The 15,215-nt window shown below is 32.9% G+C and overlaps 1 protein-coding gene across 3 annotated transcripts; it reads right to left on the bottom strand.

Annotated features, from left to right (window-relative positions):
- Positions 1 to 662: 662 nt before the first annotated feature.
- LOC111373285 (TNF receptor-associated factor family protein DDB_G0290965-like) lies at positions 663 to 4,431 on the bottom strand. 3 transcript variants are annotated; one of them, XM_022995792.1, is made up of 3 exons: positions 4,421 to 4,431; positions 2,004 to 2,928; positions 663 to 1,556 (listed from the first exon to the last, which is right to left on the bottom strand). In XM_022995792.1, exons 2-3 carry the CDS (start codon positions 2,925 to 2,927, stop codon positions 873 to 875), a joined length of 1,608 nt encoding a protein of 535 aa, XP_022851560.1. In that variant the 5' UTR covers position 2,928; positions 4,421 to 4,431; the 3' UTR covers positions 663 to 872. The 3 variants fall into 3 exon arrangements, with proteins under 3 accessions (XP_022851560.1, XP_022851559.1, XP_022851558.1); XM_022995791.1 differs by lacking the exon at positions 4,421 to 4,431 and adding an exon at positions 4,252 to 4,381; XM_022995790.1 differs by lacking the exon at positions 4,421 to 4,431 and adding an exon at positions 3,443 to 3,687.
- Between the last annotated feature and the right edge of the window lie 10,784 nt (positions 4,432 to 15,215).

The raw sequence follows: 15,215 nt of genomic DNA, 5'->3' as shown, positions 1-15,215 counted from the left end.
CTTAAAGAAAAAGCGATACAGATGTCAGATTATTAACGATCATTTCGGCATGATTTTTGAAAAGTTAAAAGAAGTTTTTGAGATTTAAAAGTTGCTTTTGGACATGTTTGGCTACTGAAGTTCAGTTTTTAAACAATAATTTTAAGTTAACTTCCTCCAAACAAGAAATAAAAACAAATAAAGACCATGTCAAACGGCCCTAATTTATTCATATCTGAGACTAATTACTAATTGGAGAAAAATGGAGTAGGTTGAGTGCATATTCTTCATTAAATTTGATCGGGGTTTAACTAAATCGGATGTAAAAATTGGGTTTTAAACTATCTATCGTCTGCCAGTTTGGCAAAGCTTAAAATTACTGTCAAACTCCATTTTTAATTAAATTCTCAACTTTTACTTACTTTTTAATAACAAAATTTATTCACTGACTTTTATATTCATCTTTATTACAATAGAGTATTCAATTTCAAGGGTTTATCTTCCACCAAATTATAGATTGATTACAATTCCATTTTCCAAAACAAAAAATGCTATTACAACCTGCTTAAATATATTATAAATTTATCAACCTGCTTATTATTTTTTCAGCATGGCACAATTCAAATTGAGAAACGGTTTCACACATTAATCGCATTAAGAAAAGTTACATGCAATATCTAACATATGAGAAGGAATATAATCCATAGATTATTAAACTAGCAAAACAATAGATAATGCAGACTGTTGCATTTCAGACTATAAATCAAGAACCATGAGGGTTTAAAAGAGAAAATAAAATAATGTTAGATCATAGAGGTCATGGGACAAAATATCGTCAATTTTCCATTGATAAAAGAATTGAAAATAAATAAATAAAATTAAGCATCAGCAATTCACTGGCGCTCTTCCTTTTTCTTTGGCGATGCTGCAAGTTCCTCTTTGATGGGTGATTCAACCAATCTCTCGGATAATTTCTCTACCTTTGCTTCGACTTTGATTGGTGAGCTTAGGCCCTCTTCTCTTTGAACGGGTGATTCTTTCGAGTTCTCTTCCACTGGTACCAATGCAATGCACTCTTCCGTTTTAAGTTGTGATCCTATTTGCTCATTTGTATAAACAGGTGACCCTACTGATTTATCCTTTTCGAGGGAAGATTCCGCCTTAACACTATCTTCCTTGAGTTCTTCGTTCTCAACTTTCGACTCCAATTTCTCGTTCATATCAGTAGGTGACTCTACTGACTTATCCTTTCTTGCGAAAGAGTCCACAGGAGAATTGACATTTTTTTCCTTCTCAAGTTGTGACTCCAATTTCTCGTTTATATGAGCAGGTGACTCTAGTGACTTCTCCTTCTGGTGGGATGACTCTTCCTTTTTGCTTGGAGACTGCGTGGAGCCATCCTCATTGATGGGCAAGCCTGGGCTCTCCGGTTTTCGGTCAGTCAAACCTGTGACCTCTTTGCTGGAATTTGGCTTTGGGTTGACTTTCAGAGGTCTAAGCTTTGCTTCAAGATCCTTATCCAAAACTGATAAAGATCTTGCATCACGAGATTCTGCTAGTTTCCCGGGAGATGATAGCTGTGATACGAATTAAAGAAGAATTTACACGCTCATTCCTGGATAAACTGAGATGTAAATTAGCCAAAATATGATAATATTCGATGAGAGAACAAAGAAAGAAGAAAGTTAATAGGAGGGTCAGATTAAGAAGAAGAAAAAGTTACCCAGCCAATATTTTCAAATGAAGTTTCTTGCATCTTTTACCATCTTACTATCATTGATGAGTAATAATTACTCTTCTAGTCAGATTGCCTTCATGTTTGTTTAATTTCGAGTTCATTCAATACTTAAAAATTCAAGTAAGTCTAGAGTAATTTTGGAAAGAAACAGGTTACGCTTAGAATCAACTTCAGTTTTTGCTAGGCATGTTCTATTAGTTGAAAATTTATATTTTCAATGGTTCACAGCAATTGCAGTTATTCCTAGAAAGCAACTCAAAATTATGTACTACCTTCAAAAGCTCACCTTTTCTAGTTCTTCCACCCTTCCTTTCAGATCGTCTGGTGATGCTTCCTTGTGAATAACTTGAAGAATGTACAGCAAGTGAGAGGGGAGATTCTCAGACCGATGTTGATCCATTTTAACGTGATGAACAGTAGACTGGCAACCTACGGAATAGAAAGGGCACTTCACAAGCTTCATTGGACAAACAGTAATGCAATGCCTGTCCATCTCGCGCCTCATGATGTGATCCGAACAGTTCTGCTCACATGGAAGTATTTTAAAAGGGCATATCGAATCATGATGGTCCATTTGAGCTGCACTAAATGTAGCATCGCAACCTTCGGTGTAGCAGGTCATGGTCCTAAAAGTGCACTGCGATTTATGCTCTTCTAGCTCTTCTAAAGACTTAAACTTCATGCCACAGTGAAATATGTTTTTGAAGTCAATGTTCTTTAGCAGCATCTGTGCAACTGATTCCCTCCTATTTAACAACCAAAAACCATTTATTTCCATTTCTTGAACTAAATCATCTATCCTGTCTTCTCTTCTTTCACTTAGTACCCAGCCCGAAACCCGACTAAAAAAATTCCTCTTTGAACTTGCAAAATCATCAACAAAATCTGAAATAGTGTCAAAAGGGTTTTCAGAAACTTCGGCAGCTGGACCACCTTCTAGCACCACAGATTCTGCCACAAAATGTTCACTTCTTTGGACCAGATAGTCCACCATTTCTCTTCTGATGTCAACAGCCACTGAAGCAGGGCTCTTTGAGAGGCCGCCAGTTGTGTTGTCAACACAGGCAGAAGCCAGACCAGGGAGTAATGCCTCTGCTATTTTGTGAACTAAATCAGTATCGTAAAGATCACAGTGGAACGAGGGACCTCCTTCCTTTTCTTCTCCAATTTTATCTCGTCTAATCTCCATATCTTCTGCTGGCGGATTCATGCTGCAAGTACATGAAAACCAAAAACACCGCTTAGTGATATGTGATAAAGATCCCACAGAACACAATTACACAAGAAAAACCTTGGTGGGACGTCATTGAGTGAGGGTAGCCACCTGGTGAGGTGGCGGCTCCCCATTTAACAATCGCACCACGTAGGATTGTGCGACCATACCACCATAGTATTTCTCCAACTGCACATCCAACTAACATTAAGTCTAACGGGTTCATACATATTACTACGGGGTAGTTTGAGACCCATTTTTTTGAAAATTCATTTTTTCAAAACACATTTTCAATCACAAATTGTCCAATAAAATAATATTACACGTAAATCAAAAAAACTTTCTTAATTTTTAACCACTCAGTCTCCAAAAAATTACTATTCAAAAATGCTTTTTTTTTCCCTCTCAAAATGGAGCTCAGACAAGGGCTACATTGAGGACAGATAGAAACTCAATAATAGCCGGTGTCCAACAAGAAAAAAGGAATTAAAATATAAAATTAACAATATTACCTTATCTTCCTCTTCTTTAAGTAGATTTCTACCAAAAGTATACTACCATTTTCTTTTAAGTAGATTTCTACCAAAAGTATACTCCCATCAATGGTAAGGCATACTGATATTATTATCCAAATCGTGATATTCTGTAATCTGCATTACCACCCACCAAAAGAATGAGAAAACATGCATAGAGTCAAGAATAAGATGAGTACTTTACCATAACAAGAATGGAACATGAAATAAAAGGTATTAAAAGATAAGTATTTATACATCTTTGAAATTCCTTACTCTATTTTTGATCAAACCGCATAAACCATGTTTTTTCATGCACAATTTTGGTCACCTCTCATGTTCCGGATCTAATTAAGAGAAGATATCTGAGTCATCACGGAATAAAGGATATTAAAAAAGGCCCTCCATTAACTCCCAATCACTACAAAAGGGCCAATGCATCATCATTCCTCAGTATAATTCCCAATCAAGACTTATTAAACTAGCACATTTTCATGACTGTAATTGCAGAGGAACTGATACTGAAAACCAACGTAAAACTTAATACAGGCGTTCACTACTAATACTATACAATAGCATATATTTACTAACCAACATAAATTAAATTTGTGATTTCTCCGACAAATCATCAAGAGTTAAAAATTGACCTCAACCATCATTGGATACCCAATTTTTATGTCGATCCATATATCATGACCCTTACAAAACAATGAATAAATCCTCACGGTAAATAAACTCTAATTTACAATCAAAGGCATTCGGAATTGAAAATTAAAAATTTCAACGACGAAGAGAGTTGATTGCATTATCTTAAAGCTTCCTGACCTCCGCAAAGAAGTGTTCAGATCCGACGAAGAATGCGTCAACTGGTTGTAATTTATTACAATCAGGAAACGATCATTTACAATCAAAGACAATTGGAATTGAAAAAAATTAAATAAAATAAAATTCATTGAAGAAGAGAGTTGATTGCATTACCTTAAAGCTTCCTGACCTCCGCAAAGAAGCGCTCAAATCCAATTAAGAATGTTTCAACTGGTTGTAATTTATTAAAATTAGGAAAGGGTTAGCAATATATCAAACATCATGACTCAACTTAGCTTTGGTTCATGTTAAGTCAAGTAAACAAGAACAAATTGTGCCTAGCAAAGCCAAAATCTAAATTTTGATAATGAATATTGCCCCATTTGGTAGTTTTTTTTTTTTAAAATACATTTTTCTCTCACTTCTTTCCAATCACACATTCTTTATTAAAATAATATTACACGTAAATCAAAAACTTTTCATTATTTATCAACCACACATTTCACATCAATTTACTATTCTAAAACGCATTTTTACATAAAAATGCCTATTAAACATCTCCATTATATATTAGAGGGGCATTTGCAAAAATGTCTACTTTTATATATCTCAATTCAAAAATGCCTACTTTTGATAATTTTTACAAAAATGGTCAAATTTGATACCAAATTCTCTATTTTACTCTTATTGAAAGAATAAATAATTTCATATTGCACATATCAAATCATAATTAATGCTTGACACTAAAATGTCGAGAACAACATTTAAAGTGTAGAGAAATATCATATTCGGAATGAAATGTCATTCTAAACATTTAATATGTCGAGAACAATGATTGAAATGTCGAAAATATTTAATATTGCGATTTGATATGTGTACTTTTAAAATATAAACGAATTTAAATATCGAGAACGACATTTGAAATATCGAGAACATCATTTTAATGTAACTTCTTATGGAAGCTATTTAGGGGTACTCTTGTCTAAATAATTACAAAAATAGACATTGAAAAATTTTGGACATTTTTATAAATGACTATGATAAAATGGATATTTTTTGTAATTTACTCTAATATAAGAAGGAATACAAGAAATATAAAAAACAGGCAGTTAACAATTTTGAGGTATGTAATAGGAACACATAAAAGGCAAGAAATACGAAGGCAACTGAATATTGGATCAAAAAAGTCTTCAAATTCACATGTTTGTTTTAGAGGTCAAAATTTCTCCAACCTCAAATCAGATCTTACTCTCATCCTTCCCGTTTCACTCTTTCTACTCTTTCAATTTGTAAAAATAGGAACTAAGGGAAGTAATTTACTAAGCATAATTTTATTTTTATTTATCAAAATTGCATTACTCAATTTCAAGTCTTATCGAACCAAGGTCGAATATGTTGAAAAAATCATCATTCACATTCGTTGGGATCAATTTTGCTACGCATAAATTCTAGTTGACATTTGTTTGATATTATACCATGTGACACAATTTTATCATTGATTTCCTCAACATTTAAACGATCCGCTACACAAACAGGACCCATTGACAGGGTTTAGCTCCCGACTGCATTGCACTAACCAAAATGAAAAAAAAAAAAAACAAATTATAAAAACTTAAAATCCCACACGTACATTCACTCTCCCGAATAAAAAATCCCCAATTTCACTCTCCCAAGCCCAAACCCACAGAATCGAAAACCCTCCCCACGCCTCACCATCTCCGACATCACCCCAGACGACGGCACCGTCGACGATCCGACAGGGCGTGTCGAAAGTTTGGCTGCCTCCCGCTTCACGTTTTTTTACCACACTTCGAACGAAGATTGTCGCCACTTCGGGAGCACATCCATCCAACTTTCTCCTGTTGATATATTGGAAACGAGATAACTATATGCACTGGGGTTTAAGGTTTTGCTATGTGTTGTCTTTTAATCTCAATACTAACGAAGGGTTGAACAATTTTTGATATGGTTTACTATATATTCAGAGAAGTTTCTGCTATGGTTAACTTCAACAATAGATTATATCAATATTATTATATTTGATTATGTCAGATGCTTGGGCTCTAATAAGTTAAAAGTCTCCCAATTTATGTGTATAAATACAAGGTTCAATAATCGTCTCCCTGGAACGAGCTATTTCATTTATAAAATTACATTTCAAATTCAATGAGATAACTGTATGCCCCGGGATTTAAGGTTTGCTATGTTTTGTGTTTTAATCTCAATACTACCGAAGGGTTGATCAAATTTTGCACTTGTCAGATGATATTTGAACTGTGTTATTTGTAGGCAGTAGTATGTTTGTTTAATTTTTTCGATCTTGGTCTTTGCTTCCAAATTAAGCCTATTCATCTATTTTGTTCTTGTCTTGTTTATGTCATTCTAAGCAGTTAGCCGGTGAGGGACTGAAATTGTGTGGGATTGTTCTTGTCTTGTGTATGTCATTCTAGGCACTAGGATTGTTCTCGTCTTCCAAATTAATTTGTACCTTGCAGTTACTTGACTTAACTGTGTTCTGTGGCTTGTCTTCATTGTTTTTCATAGATTTTTCTAAAATCATTTTCAACAATAACTTATATGTGTTATAACCCATTTCATTTTGTCAAAAATCAAAAGTCTCATCAAAGTCAAAGTAGAATAAGGACTTGAATTGTCCAAATTATTTTATTGGGATATATTTTAAAATTTACAGTACTTAAGGGCTTAAGATGGACATCGTTTAGATTTGAGGATTTAGTTTACAAGTATGGAAAGTTAATGACTAGATTTTATATAAATTGTATAAGGAGGGACTTCCTTTGCAAATTATTACTTATTGCTCCACTAAACATATCAGTTATCCTATTTTTCATTTATATACATGCACATGGAGAGTTGAGGAACTAAGAGTAGAGAAGAAAACGGTGGAAAAGGAAAAAGTAAAGAAGAAAGAAAACGAGAAAAGAAGGAAGCATGGAAAAGAAGAAAGGGAAAAGGAAGAAGAAGTATTGACTTCTTCGAGCTTAAATTCAATTTATCTATTTTCTTCAAGTGATAAATGAATAATTTATGTTGAATTTTCTAGGATTCTAAATGGTTGGTTTAAATTTCAAACTGAAGAAAAGAGCATAGTTTGAAGCCGATCTTTTTGAGTGGTGAATGATTTTTACGTCAAGATAAGAAATACCATTATTGAGCAAACCATAAAATTATTAATTTGGTTCTTGAGTGGGTTCCATTTGGCCCTCATTTTTTGAAATGAAAATAGGTGGAATAATGTTTTTTTTTTTTTTTAAATAAGTGGTTAAAAAAGAAGAAAAGGTTTTTGGTTTACGTGTAATATTATTTTTTGATAGATTATGTGGTTGAAAATAGGAGGAAAAAAATGACAGTATTAAGGAAATACTCACTTGAAAGCATGAGTTCATGGAACAAGATGAAAATTAAATTTGTTAAATTATGATTACAATTTTTCACTAGATTGTAAGGTGTAATTATTTTTATGATTGTGATGAAGATAAATTTGGATATAGTAAATATCTGTGAGGGTATTAAAAAAATATAATTATCTCCAATTGGTTAAAGAAATTTTGGAAATTTGCTCAAATGTAGAAAATTTAGTTTAAGTATTATATCATAGATATTAAAGGATTCTTGATTTGGTAGCGATTAAGTTGATTATCTTGTATCATATTTCAGGTGGTGGCGAAGGGATTGGAAAAACTTACCACCCATTCTAGTTTGTGGCTTGTATTGTGTGATTAGTTATCCACTTTTTAGAAATAAGTACTCATTTAAATTATATTAGTTCTTAAGTTTATATGAAATAATTATTTATTGTATTTCTTATAATATGCCATATGAGCTATAAAAGTTGCTTATTTCAGATGATTGATTTAAAAAGCATAATTTTCAAAATAAAGTTTTTTTTAAATAAGCAATTCTTTTAAACGTTAAATTCAGTTCAGTTTAACCATTTTATTGGCTGATTATATCAGTATCAAATATTTCGACATATATAAAGTTATTTCTAAAACCACCAGAAAGTACGAAAGTGATTTTATCCTAGTCTACACTTATCTGAATATGTTTCCATGGTGTATAACCACATATGGTTATTTTAGCATGTATATAGTTATTTCTAATTTAGATATAGTACATATTTGTGAAGGAATCAAAAAAATTGAATTATCTCCAATTGGTTAAAGAAAACTTAGAAAATTTTCTGAAGTATCGAGAAATTTAGTTTAAGTATTATATCATTGATATTAAAGGATTCTTTATTTGGAAGCGGTTAAGTTGGTTATCTTGTATCGTATTTTAGGTGGCGATGATTGGAAAAGTTTACCACCCATTCTAGTTTGTAGCTTGTATTGTGTGACTGATTATTCACTTTTTAGAAATAAGTACTCATTTATATTATATTAGTTCTCAAGCTTATATGAAATAATTGTTTATTATATTTCTTATAGTATATCATATAAGATGTAAAAGTTATTTATTTTAGCTGATTGATTTAAAAAAGCACAATTTTTTGAATAAAGTTTTTTTTTTTTTAAATTAAGCAATTCTTCTAAGAGTTAAATTCAGTTCAATTTAACCATTTTATTGGCTCATTATATCATTATTAAATGTTTCAGCATATATATAGTTATTTCTAAAATCACCAAAAAATATCCAAGTTATTTTACCCTAGTCTAGACTTGTGGTGTGAATATGTTTTCACAGTCTATATGGTTATTTTACCCACTCTTCACTATTGTCAATGTGTTTCAGATTATAGCCTTTAGATAGCCCTACATAGTATGATTAGAACTACAGAATTTTAAAATCTTAGAATTACAAAATTTAATAGCTTTGTCATGTACATCACGATTAATCGATATATGAGTAAGGTTATTTCAGATACATTTTTGGTGTGATTTTTCATTATATTACAGTTTATTAGATTACAAATTATAGAATTCAGTTTATTCAGTTCACAGAATAAAGTTTCCAACTTATAATATTAAGTAACGATAGTATTTTATAGATTTTCGTGGATATCAAATTATTTATATTCGTTATATTTTATAATTGTTTATTTAGAATAAAGAATAAATTATTTTATGATTCTATCACGTTTCAATTTTAAAAGTTATTACCAAATTTCAGAATTTCTTGAAGTTGTAATAAAGCAAGTAAAGCTTTACGGTAATCGTGTATGAATAGGAAATGTATACTCTATTATAGATTAAGTATATTTTGTCACCTCTTATCTTATTAGATAATAACTGAGTTAAGCAGCGTTGAATCATGTCGATCCACCTAGTTGAGCTACACATTGTTATTAGTTGTAGGATTCACTTGTTAGTTTATATAATTCATTTTTCTTTTGTGTTATATGCATCTTTTGTTTGAAATGTTAATTTATAATTCATGTATCTATATCATGGGCTCTCTACATATCTAGTATTTTAGTGCATTTGGGGACCTTTGTTTGTATATAATTGTAAAGGTTGACTTATCAGTATTGTATTTTGAATAGTTTATGTTTTTAGGGGTTGGTGTACTCTATTTTAAATTATATATACATGTTTTAGACAATTGATTATTGTGCAGGTGATTCTAGTCCATAGTTCAGAGGAAACTTTTTCAAAATTATTTTAAAAATTCATCAGAGTCAAAATCGGTCAAAGTTGTCTTGGTGGTGGGTTCGTCATTTAGTTGGTATCTACCAATCCACTAGGGTAATTCGAGATGGATCGTGTTAATTGGTATCAGAACATGATCATGGAGTCAATTTGCATTACATTTATTTTGATTTTGTTCTCAGCATTTCATACATATTTGTAGAAATGTCATGACTCGTGGTGGTAAGATTCATAGACTCCAAGATGTACTGATATGATCTAGGAGTCGAGCCTGACGAAAGCGAGTGCGAGACGAGACCCGTTGATAGTCGATGGCAGACCAATGATGCGATCAAGGACAAAGCAAGTGAAACAAGCGCTGTGATTGCTCGTTCAAGAAACCATTGGTGGAACCATGTTCGGGACTCAAAATGGAGCAACTTTCATGTTCGGGTCGAATGCCGAATCAACTTAGATCAATTTAATATTGAAGGCCGAAGATGGAGGAAAATGATAAGCTTATGCGGTCGCATAGGCTTGAGAGGCTTGCGGTCGCATAGGTGCTTAGATAAACCCAAATGAGCCAATCGGACTGAGCCATGCGACCGCATGTAAATAAACTATGCGTTTGCATAGACCGATTTTTTTTGGGAATTTCCTAATTTTGGCAATTTTTCATATTTTGTTAGTTTTTTATTCCTTTCCATATTTTGGGGATTATGATCGACTTTTACACGATTTTTACCTAGTTTTTAGGTTTAGTATAAATAGGAGTTTTCATTCAATTGTTAAAAACTTTCGACATTATTGATATTGAATTAAAGTGAGGCGTATTGTCTTCTCTTCATTGTTTTTCATTGAACAATTTCGAACTTATCAAGTGTTAACTTGTGGCGTTCAAACATCCGAATTTAATTCTTGGGTTGCGTGATCAAGGGGTCTTTCAAGCGTCGTTCTTGTTGGGTTTTTTGGTTCAACTTTCTTTTGGGTTAATCCTAAACTTTTGGATTAATTTGGCTTTCTTGGGTTCATCAATCTCGTTGCGGGTTTCGTAGTCAACGTTGCTACGGGGTTCGCATCATGTACTATCTCAACCACAAATTGCTCTGATAGAGAGGACATTGAGTGTGATTAGGGTTGAAGAATCATTTCATCATACTCATGATCAGCTACGACATGGAAATGTAGCTTAGGCTGATCTTATAGCTGATAGGATTGCTACAGCTGTTGCTTCTACTTTATGCAGTTCCAATAAATAGTATAGTATTGAGCAAGAAACTAAATTGGGAGCTAAAGTGTTCATAGGCATGACTAATCTAGTAGTAGTCGAATCTTAGATAATAAAGAGTGAAAAGTGTTTGATGTTATAGAATGTCCTAGTGATCGAAAATTAAGTCTTGTTACCTACTTGTTAGAAGGAGGTGTATACGATTGGTGGAAATCGGTACAGAGTAAATATGTTGATCATTCTATGATCATGTGGGGTGATTTTAAAGATGATTCTAATGAGTATTACTGCCCTTGTTTTTAAAGCTAGTATAAATATCCACGGTGACGAAATATCAGAAAAAGTTTGTAGAATTATCAAACAATGTTGTAGTCCTTGTAGCTGATGAAGCTGAAAAGTACAAAAGGTTCGAATGTAGCTTGAGGGAAGAAATCAGATTAGTAGTGACAGTAACATGATATAAGAATTTTGGAAAACTTGTAGAAACAGTGCTGAGAGTAGAAAAAAGTCATTCAAAACGACAAATCAGGCAACAACAAATAAAGCCTGGAGTTGGTGGTATTAGTCAGACATAGGCAGGAGTCTTTATCAATAGACCATAGACAAAGGATTGCAGATGAAGTGGTTTAGGTGTTTCTACTTCTAGTAGCTTCAAATCCAAATGTCGTGGAAGTCAGGCTTGAGATCGAGCCAAAGGTCAGTACAGCAGCCAGGGTATAGTCGTACTTAGACCCAGGGATCTTCCTAGAGATCACATATTTCTGGACAAGGTGATAGTTCTAGTGTTTCCAAATTTTCTCACTGTCAGTCACCGGGGAAATTTAATCATGGTGAGTACCTTAAGGGGGTGTTGGTGTTTGTTATCATTATGATTAGACTACGCATATGGGGAGAGAGTGTCCAATTCATTTACAGCAGGGTGGTATATCACAGAGACATCTTCACAGCCAAGTTTTTGTTTTTCTAGACAAAATTAGAACCATGACATATTGGCAAGTAAAGTAGGTGCTAGAAGTGCCATTTAGTCCGATATTGTTGGCAGTAGGATAGAAAGGCCAAACAAGATGTCCCAAGGCTTAATGGAGAGTTTTGGCTGTGACTCGGCATGATACCGATGGGTCATCAGATGTGGTCATGGGTATGCTATTTATTTTTAGTATACGGCTCATTCTTTGATTGATTTAGGTGCAAATCATTTATTTATATCATATGCATTTGCTATTTATGTAGAACATATGTCGGGACCGTTAATGGTGATTTAATGGTAGTGACTCCTACAAGAGATTCATTTTTAGCTAACAGTTTGTACAAAGATTCCATTATTAGGGTGAATGATCAGGAGTTGAAAGCTAATTTGATTTTACTTGATATTCATGATTTTGATATTATACTGGGCATGGATTTTTTAGTTACAAATCATGCTTCAATTGATTATTTTCGCAAATTGGTGGTGTCCAAAAGGCTCGAAGAGGTTGAAATTGTTTTTATTTGTGAATTTAGAATATTACCTTCATGTATCATATTTGCACTTGTTGCTAGGAGATTGTTTAGAAAAGGTTGTCATGCATATATAACTCAAGTAATTGACATCCAAATCATTGAGCTAAAACTTGAAGATATACGAGTGGTATGATATTTTCTTGATATTTTTCCTGAAGATTTACAGGGTTACATCTAGATAGAGAATTAAGTTTATCATTGACTTGACTCGAGGACTACCCTTGAAACACTTTAGAGAATAGCTCCAGCAAAGCTAAAGGAATTGAAAGTTCAATTGCAAGATTTAGTTGACAAGAGTTTTGTTAGACCCAACGTATCTCTATGGAGAGCAACAGTCATATTTGTGAAGAGGAAAGATGGTACAATGAGATTGTGTATTGACTATAAACAGCTAAATAAAGTGAATATCCACAACAAGTATCCTTTGCCTAGTATCGATGAATGGTTTCACCAACTTCAAGGTGCTACAGTATTTTCTAAGATTGATTTGCATTCAAGGTACCATCAACTCAAAATTAGGGATATTAATGTATAGAAAATGGTTTTAGGTCGCAATATAGACATTATGAGTTTTTGGTAATACCATTTGGATTGACTAATGCCCTGGCAGCATTTATGGATCTAATGAATACGGTGCTTCAACCATATTTGGATAGATTTATGATTATTTTTATTGGTGATATATTGGTTTATTCTCGCAGTAGTAATGAGGATGCTGAGCACTTGAGGATTATTTCATAGTCTTTGCAAGATAAGCAATTGTATGCTAAATTCTACAAATGTGACTTTTGGCTGGATAAAGTTGTTCTGGGTCATGTTATCTCAGTAAAAGACATTTATGTATATCCTCATAAAATTGAGCCTATAATGAAATGGGAATGCCCTACTAATGTTATGAAGTACAGAGTTTCCTTGGGCTAATAGGTTATTATAATCGGTTTATAGATAATTTTTCTAAAATTGCTTTTCCTTTGACTAGTTCAACTCGAAAGAACTTCAAATTTGTATAGACTAAAGAATGTGAAAACGGTTTTCAAGAGTCAAAGAAAATATTAGCTTCTGCTCCTATATTTACTCTTTTTCTCAAGATGAAGAGTTTATAATTTATAGTGATGCTTCATACAAAGGATTGAGTTGTTTTCTATTGCAGAATGGGAAAGTTATGGCTTATGATTTAAGATAATTGAAAAAGTATGAGATAAACTAGCCAACACATAATTTGGAGTTAGCTGTAGTGGTGTTGTTATTGAAGATTTGGAGACATTATCTTTATGGTGAGAAATGTCAAACATTTACTAATCACAAAAGTTTGAAGTATATCTTTGATCAGAGGAACTAATTTAAGACAAAGAAGATGGTTGGAGTTTATAAAAGATTATGATTGTAAGATTGACTACCATCCGGGAAAAGCTAATGCAATTGCAGATGCTCTCAGTAGAAAGACTAGTTCCTTCTCTTCATCTAGTGTAGTATGTGCTTCTTTGATTTGTGAATTCAAAAAGTTGCAAGCTCAGTTGTCAATTACTACTTCGAGGGAAATATCTGCTCATTGATAATGTTAGAAAAGCTCAATCTCAAGTCCTGACGTTGAGAATATTGAAAGCAGAAGTTAGCAATGGGTTAAAAAACATATTATGTAATTAGAGAGAATGGTTTGTTAGCTATGGATAATAGATTATGTGTTCCAGACATTCCAGAATTGAAGAAAGAGATTCTAGAAGACGCACAAAGTTCAACTTATGCTAAGCATCCATATAGTACTAAAATGTATCACATATTGAGAAATCATTACCAGTTGCTAGGTATGAAGAAAGATATAGCATATTTTGTATCTAAATGTCTTATTTTTTAGCAGGTAAAGTAGGTACATTGAAAAATAGCAGGACTTTTACAGTCATTTTCGACTCTAGAATGGAAATGAGAGCACATTACTACATACTTTTTATTTTGAATTCCGCGTACTTAGAATTGTTATGAAGGTGTTTGGGTTATTGTAGATTGTTTGATTAAGACTGCTAGGTTTTTGCTGATCAAAGCTACTTATTCTTTAAATATTTTGGCCAAGTTATATGTGGACGAGATAGTGAGCTTATATGGTACTCCATTATCTATGGTGTCTGATAGAGATCCTTGCATTACGTCTAAATTTTAGCCTATTTTGCAGGAAGCCATAGGATTAAACAAAATTTCAGTATGGCTTTTCATCCTCAAACAGATAGCCAATCAAAAAGAACTATACAAACTCTTCAGGATATGTTGAGGGCTTGTGCTTTAGACTTCAAAGGTAGTTGGGATACTTATTTGCTATTGATCGAGTTTGCTTGCAATAACAGTTACCACTCCAGTATAGAAATGGCTCATTTTGAAACTTTATATGGTAGGAAGTGTAGAACACCAATTTGCTGGGATGAAGCTAGTAAAAGAAAGTTAACAAGCCTTAAATTGGTTCAAACAACTTCAAAAAATGTGAAATTGATCATAGAAAAGTTGAAAGCAACACAAGATAGATAGAAAAGTAATGTAGATAGGCACTGAAAAATAAACTTGTTCATTTATCGTGAAACTATAATCCAATTGTCAATATGATCCAATCAATTACGAGATATAGAAGTATGTCAATCTCGATTATCGATCATAATTTTCATTCCAC

Source organism: Olea europaea, unplaced genomic scaffold (assembly GCF_002742605.1).
Source record: "Olea europaea var. sylvestris unplaced genomic scaffold, O_europaea_v1 scaffold1107, whole genome shotgun sequence".
Lineage (NCBI taxonomy): Eukaryota > Viridiplantae > Streptophyta > Magnoliopsida > Lamiales > Oleaceae > Olea > Olea europaea.
Note: the sequence above shows the minus strand (reverse complement) of the source record. Positions and strands in the feature narration are given on the sequence as shown.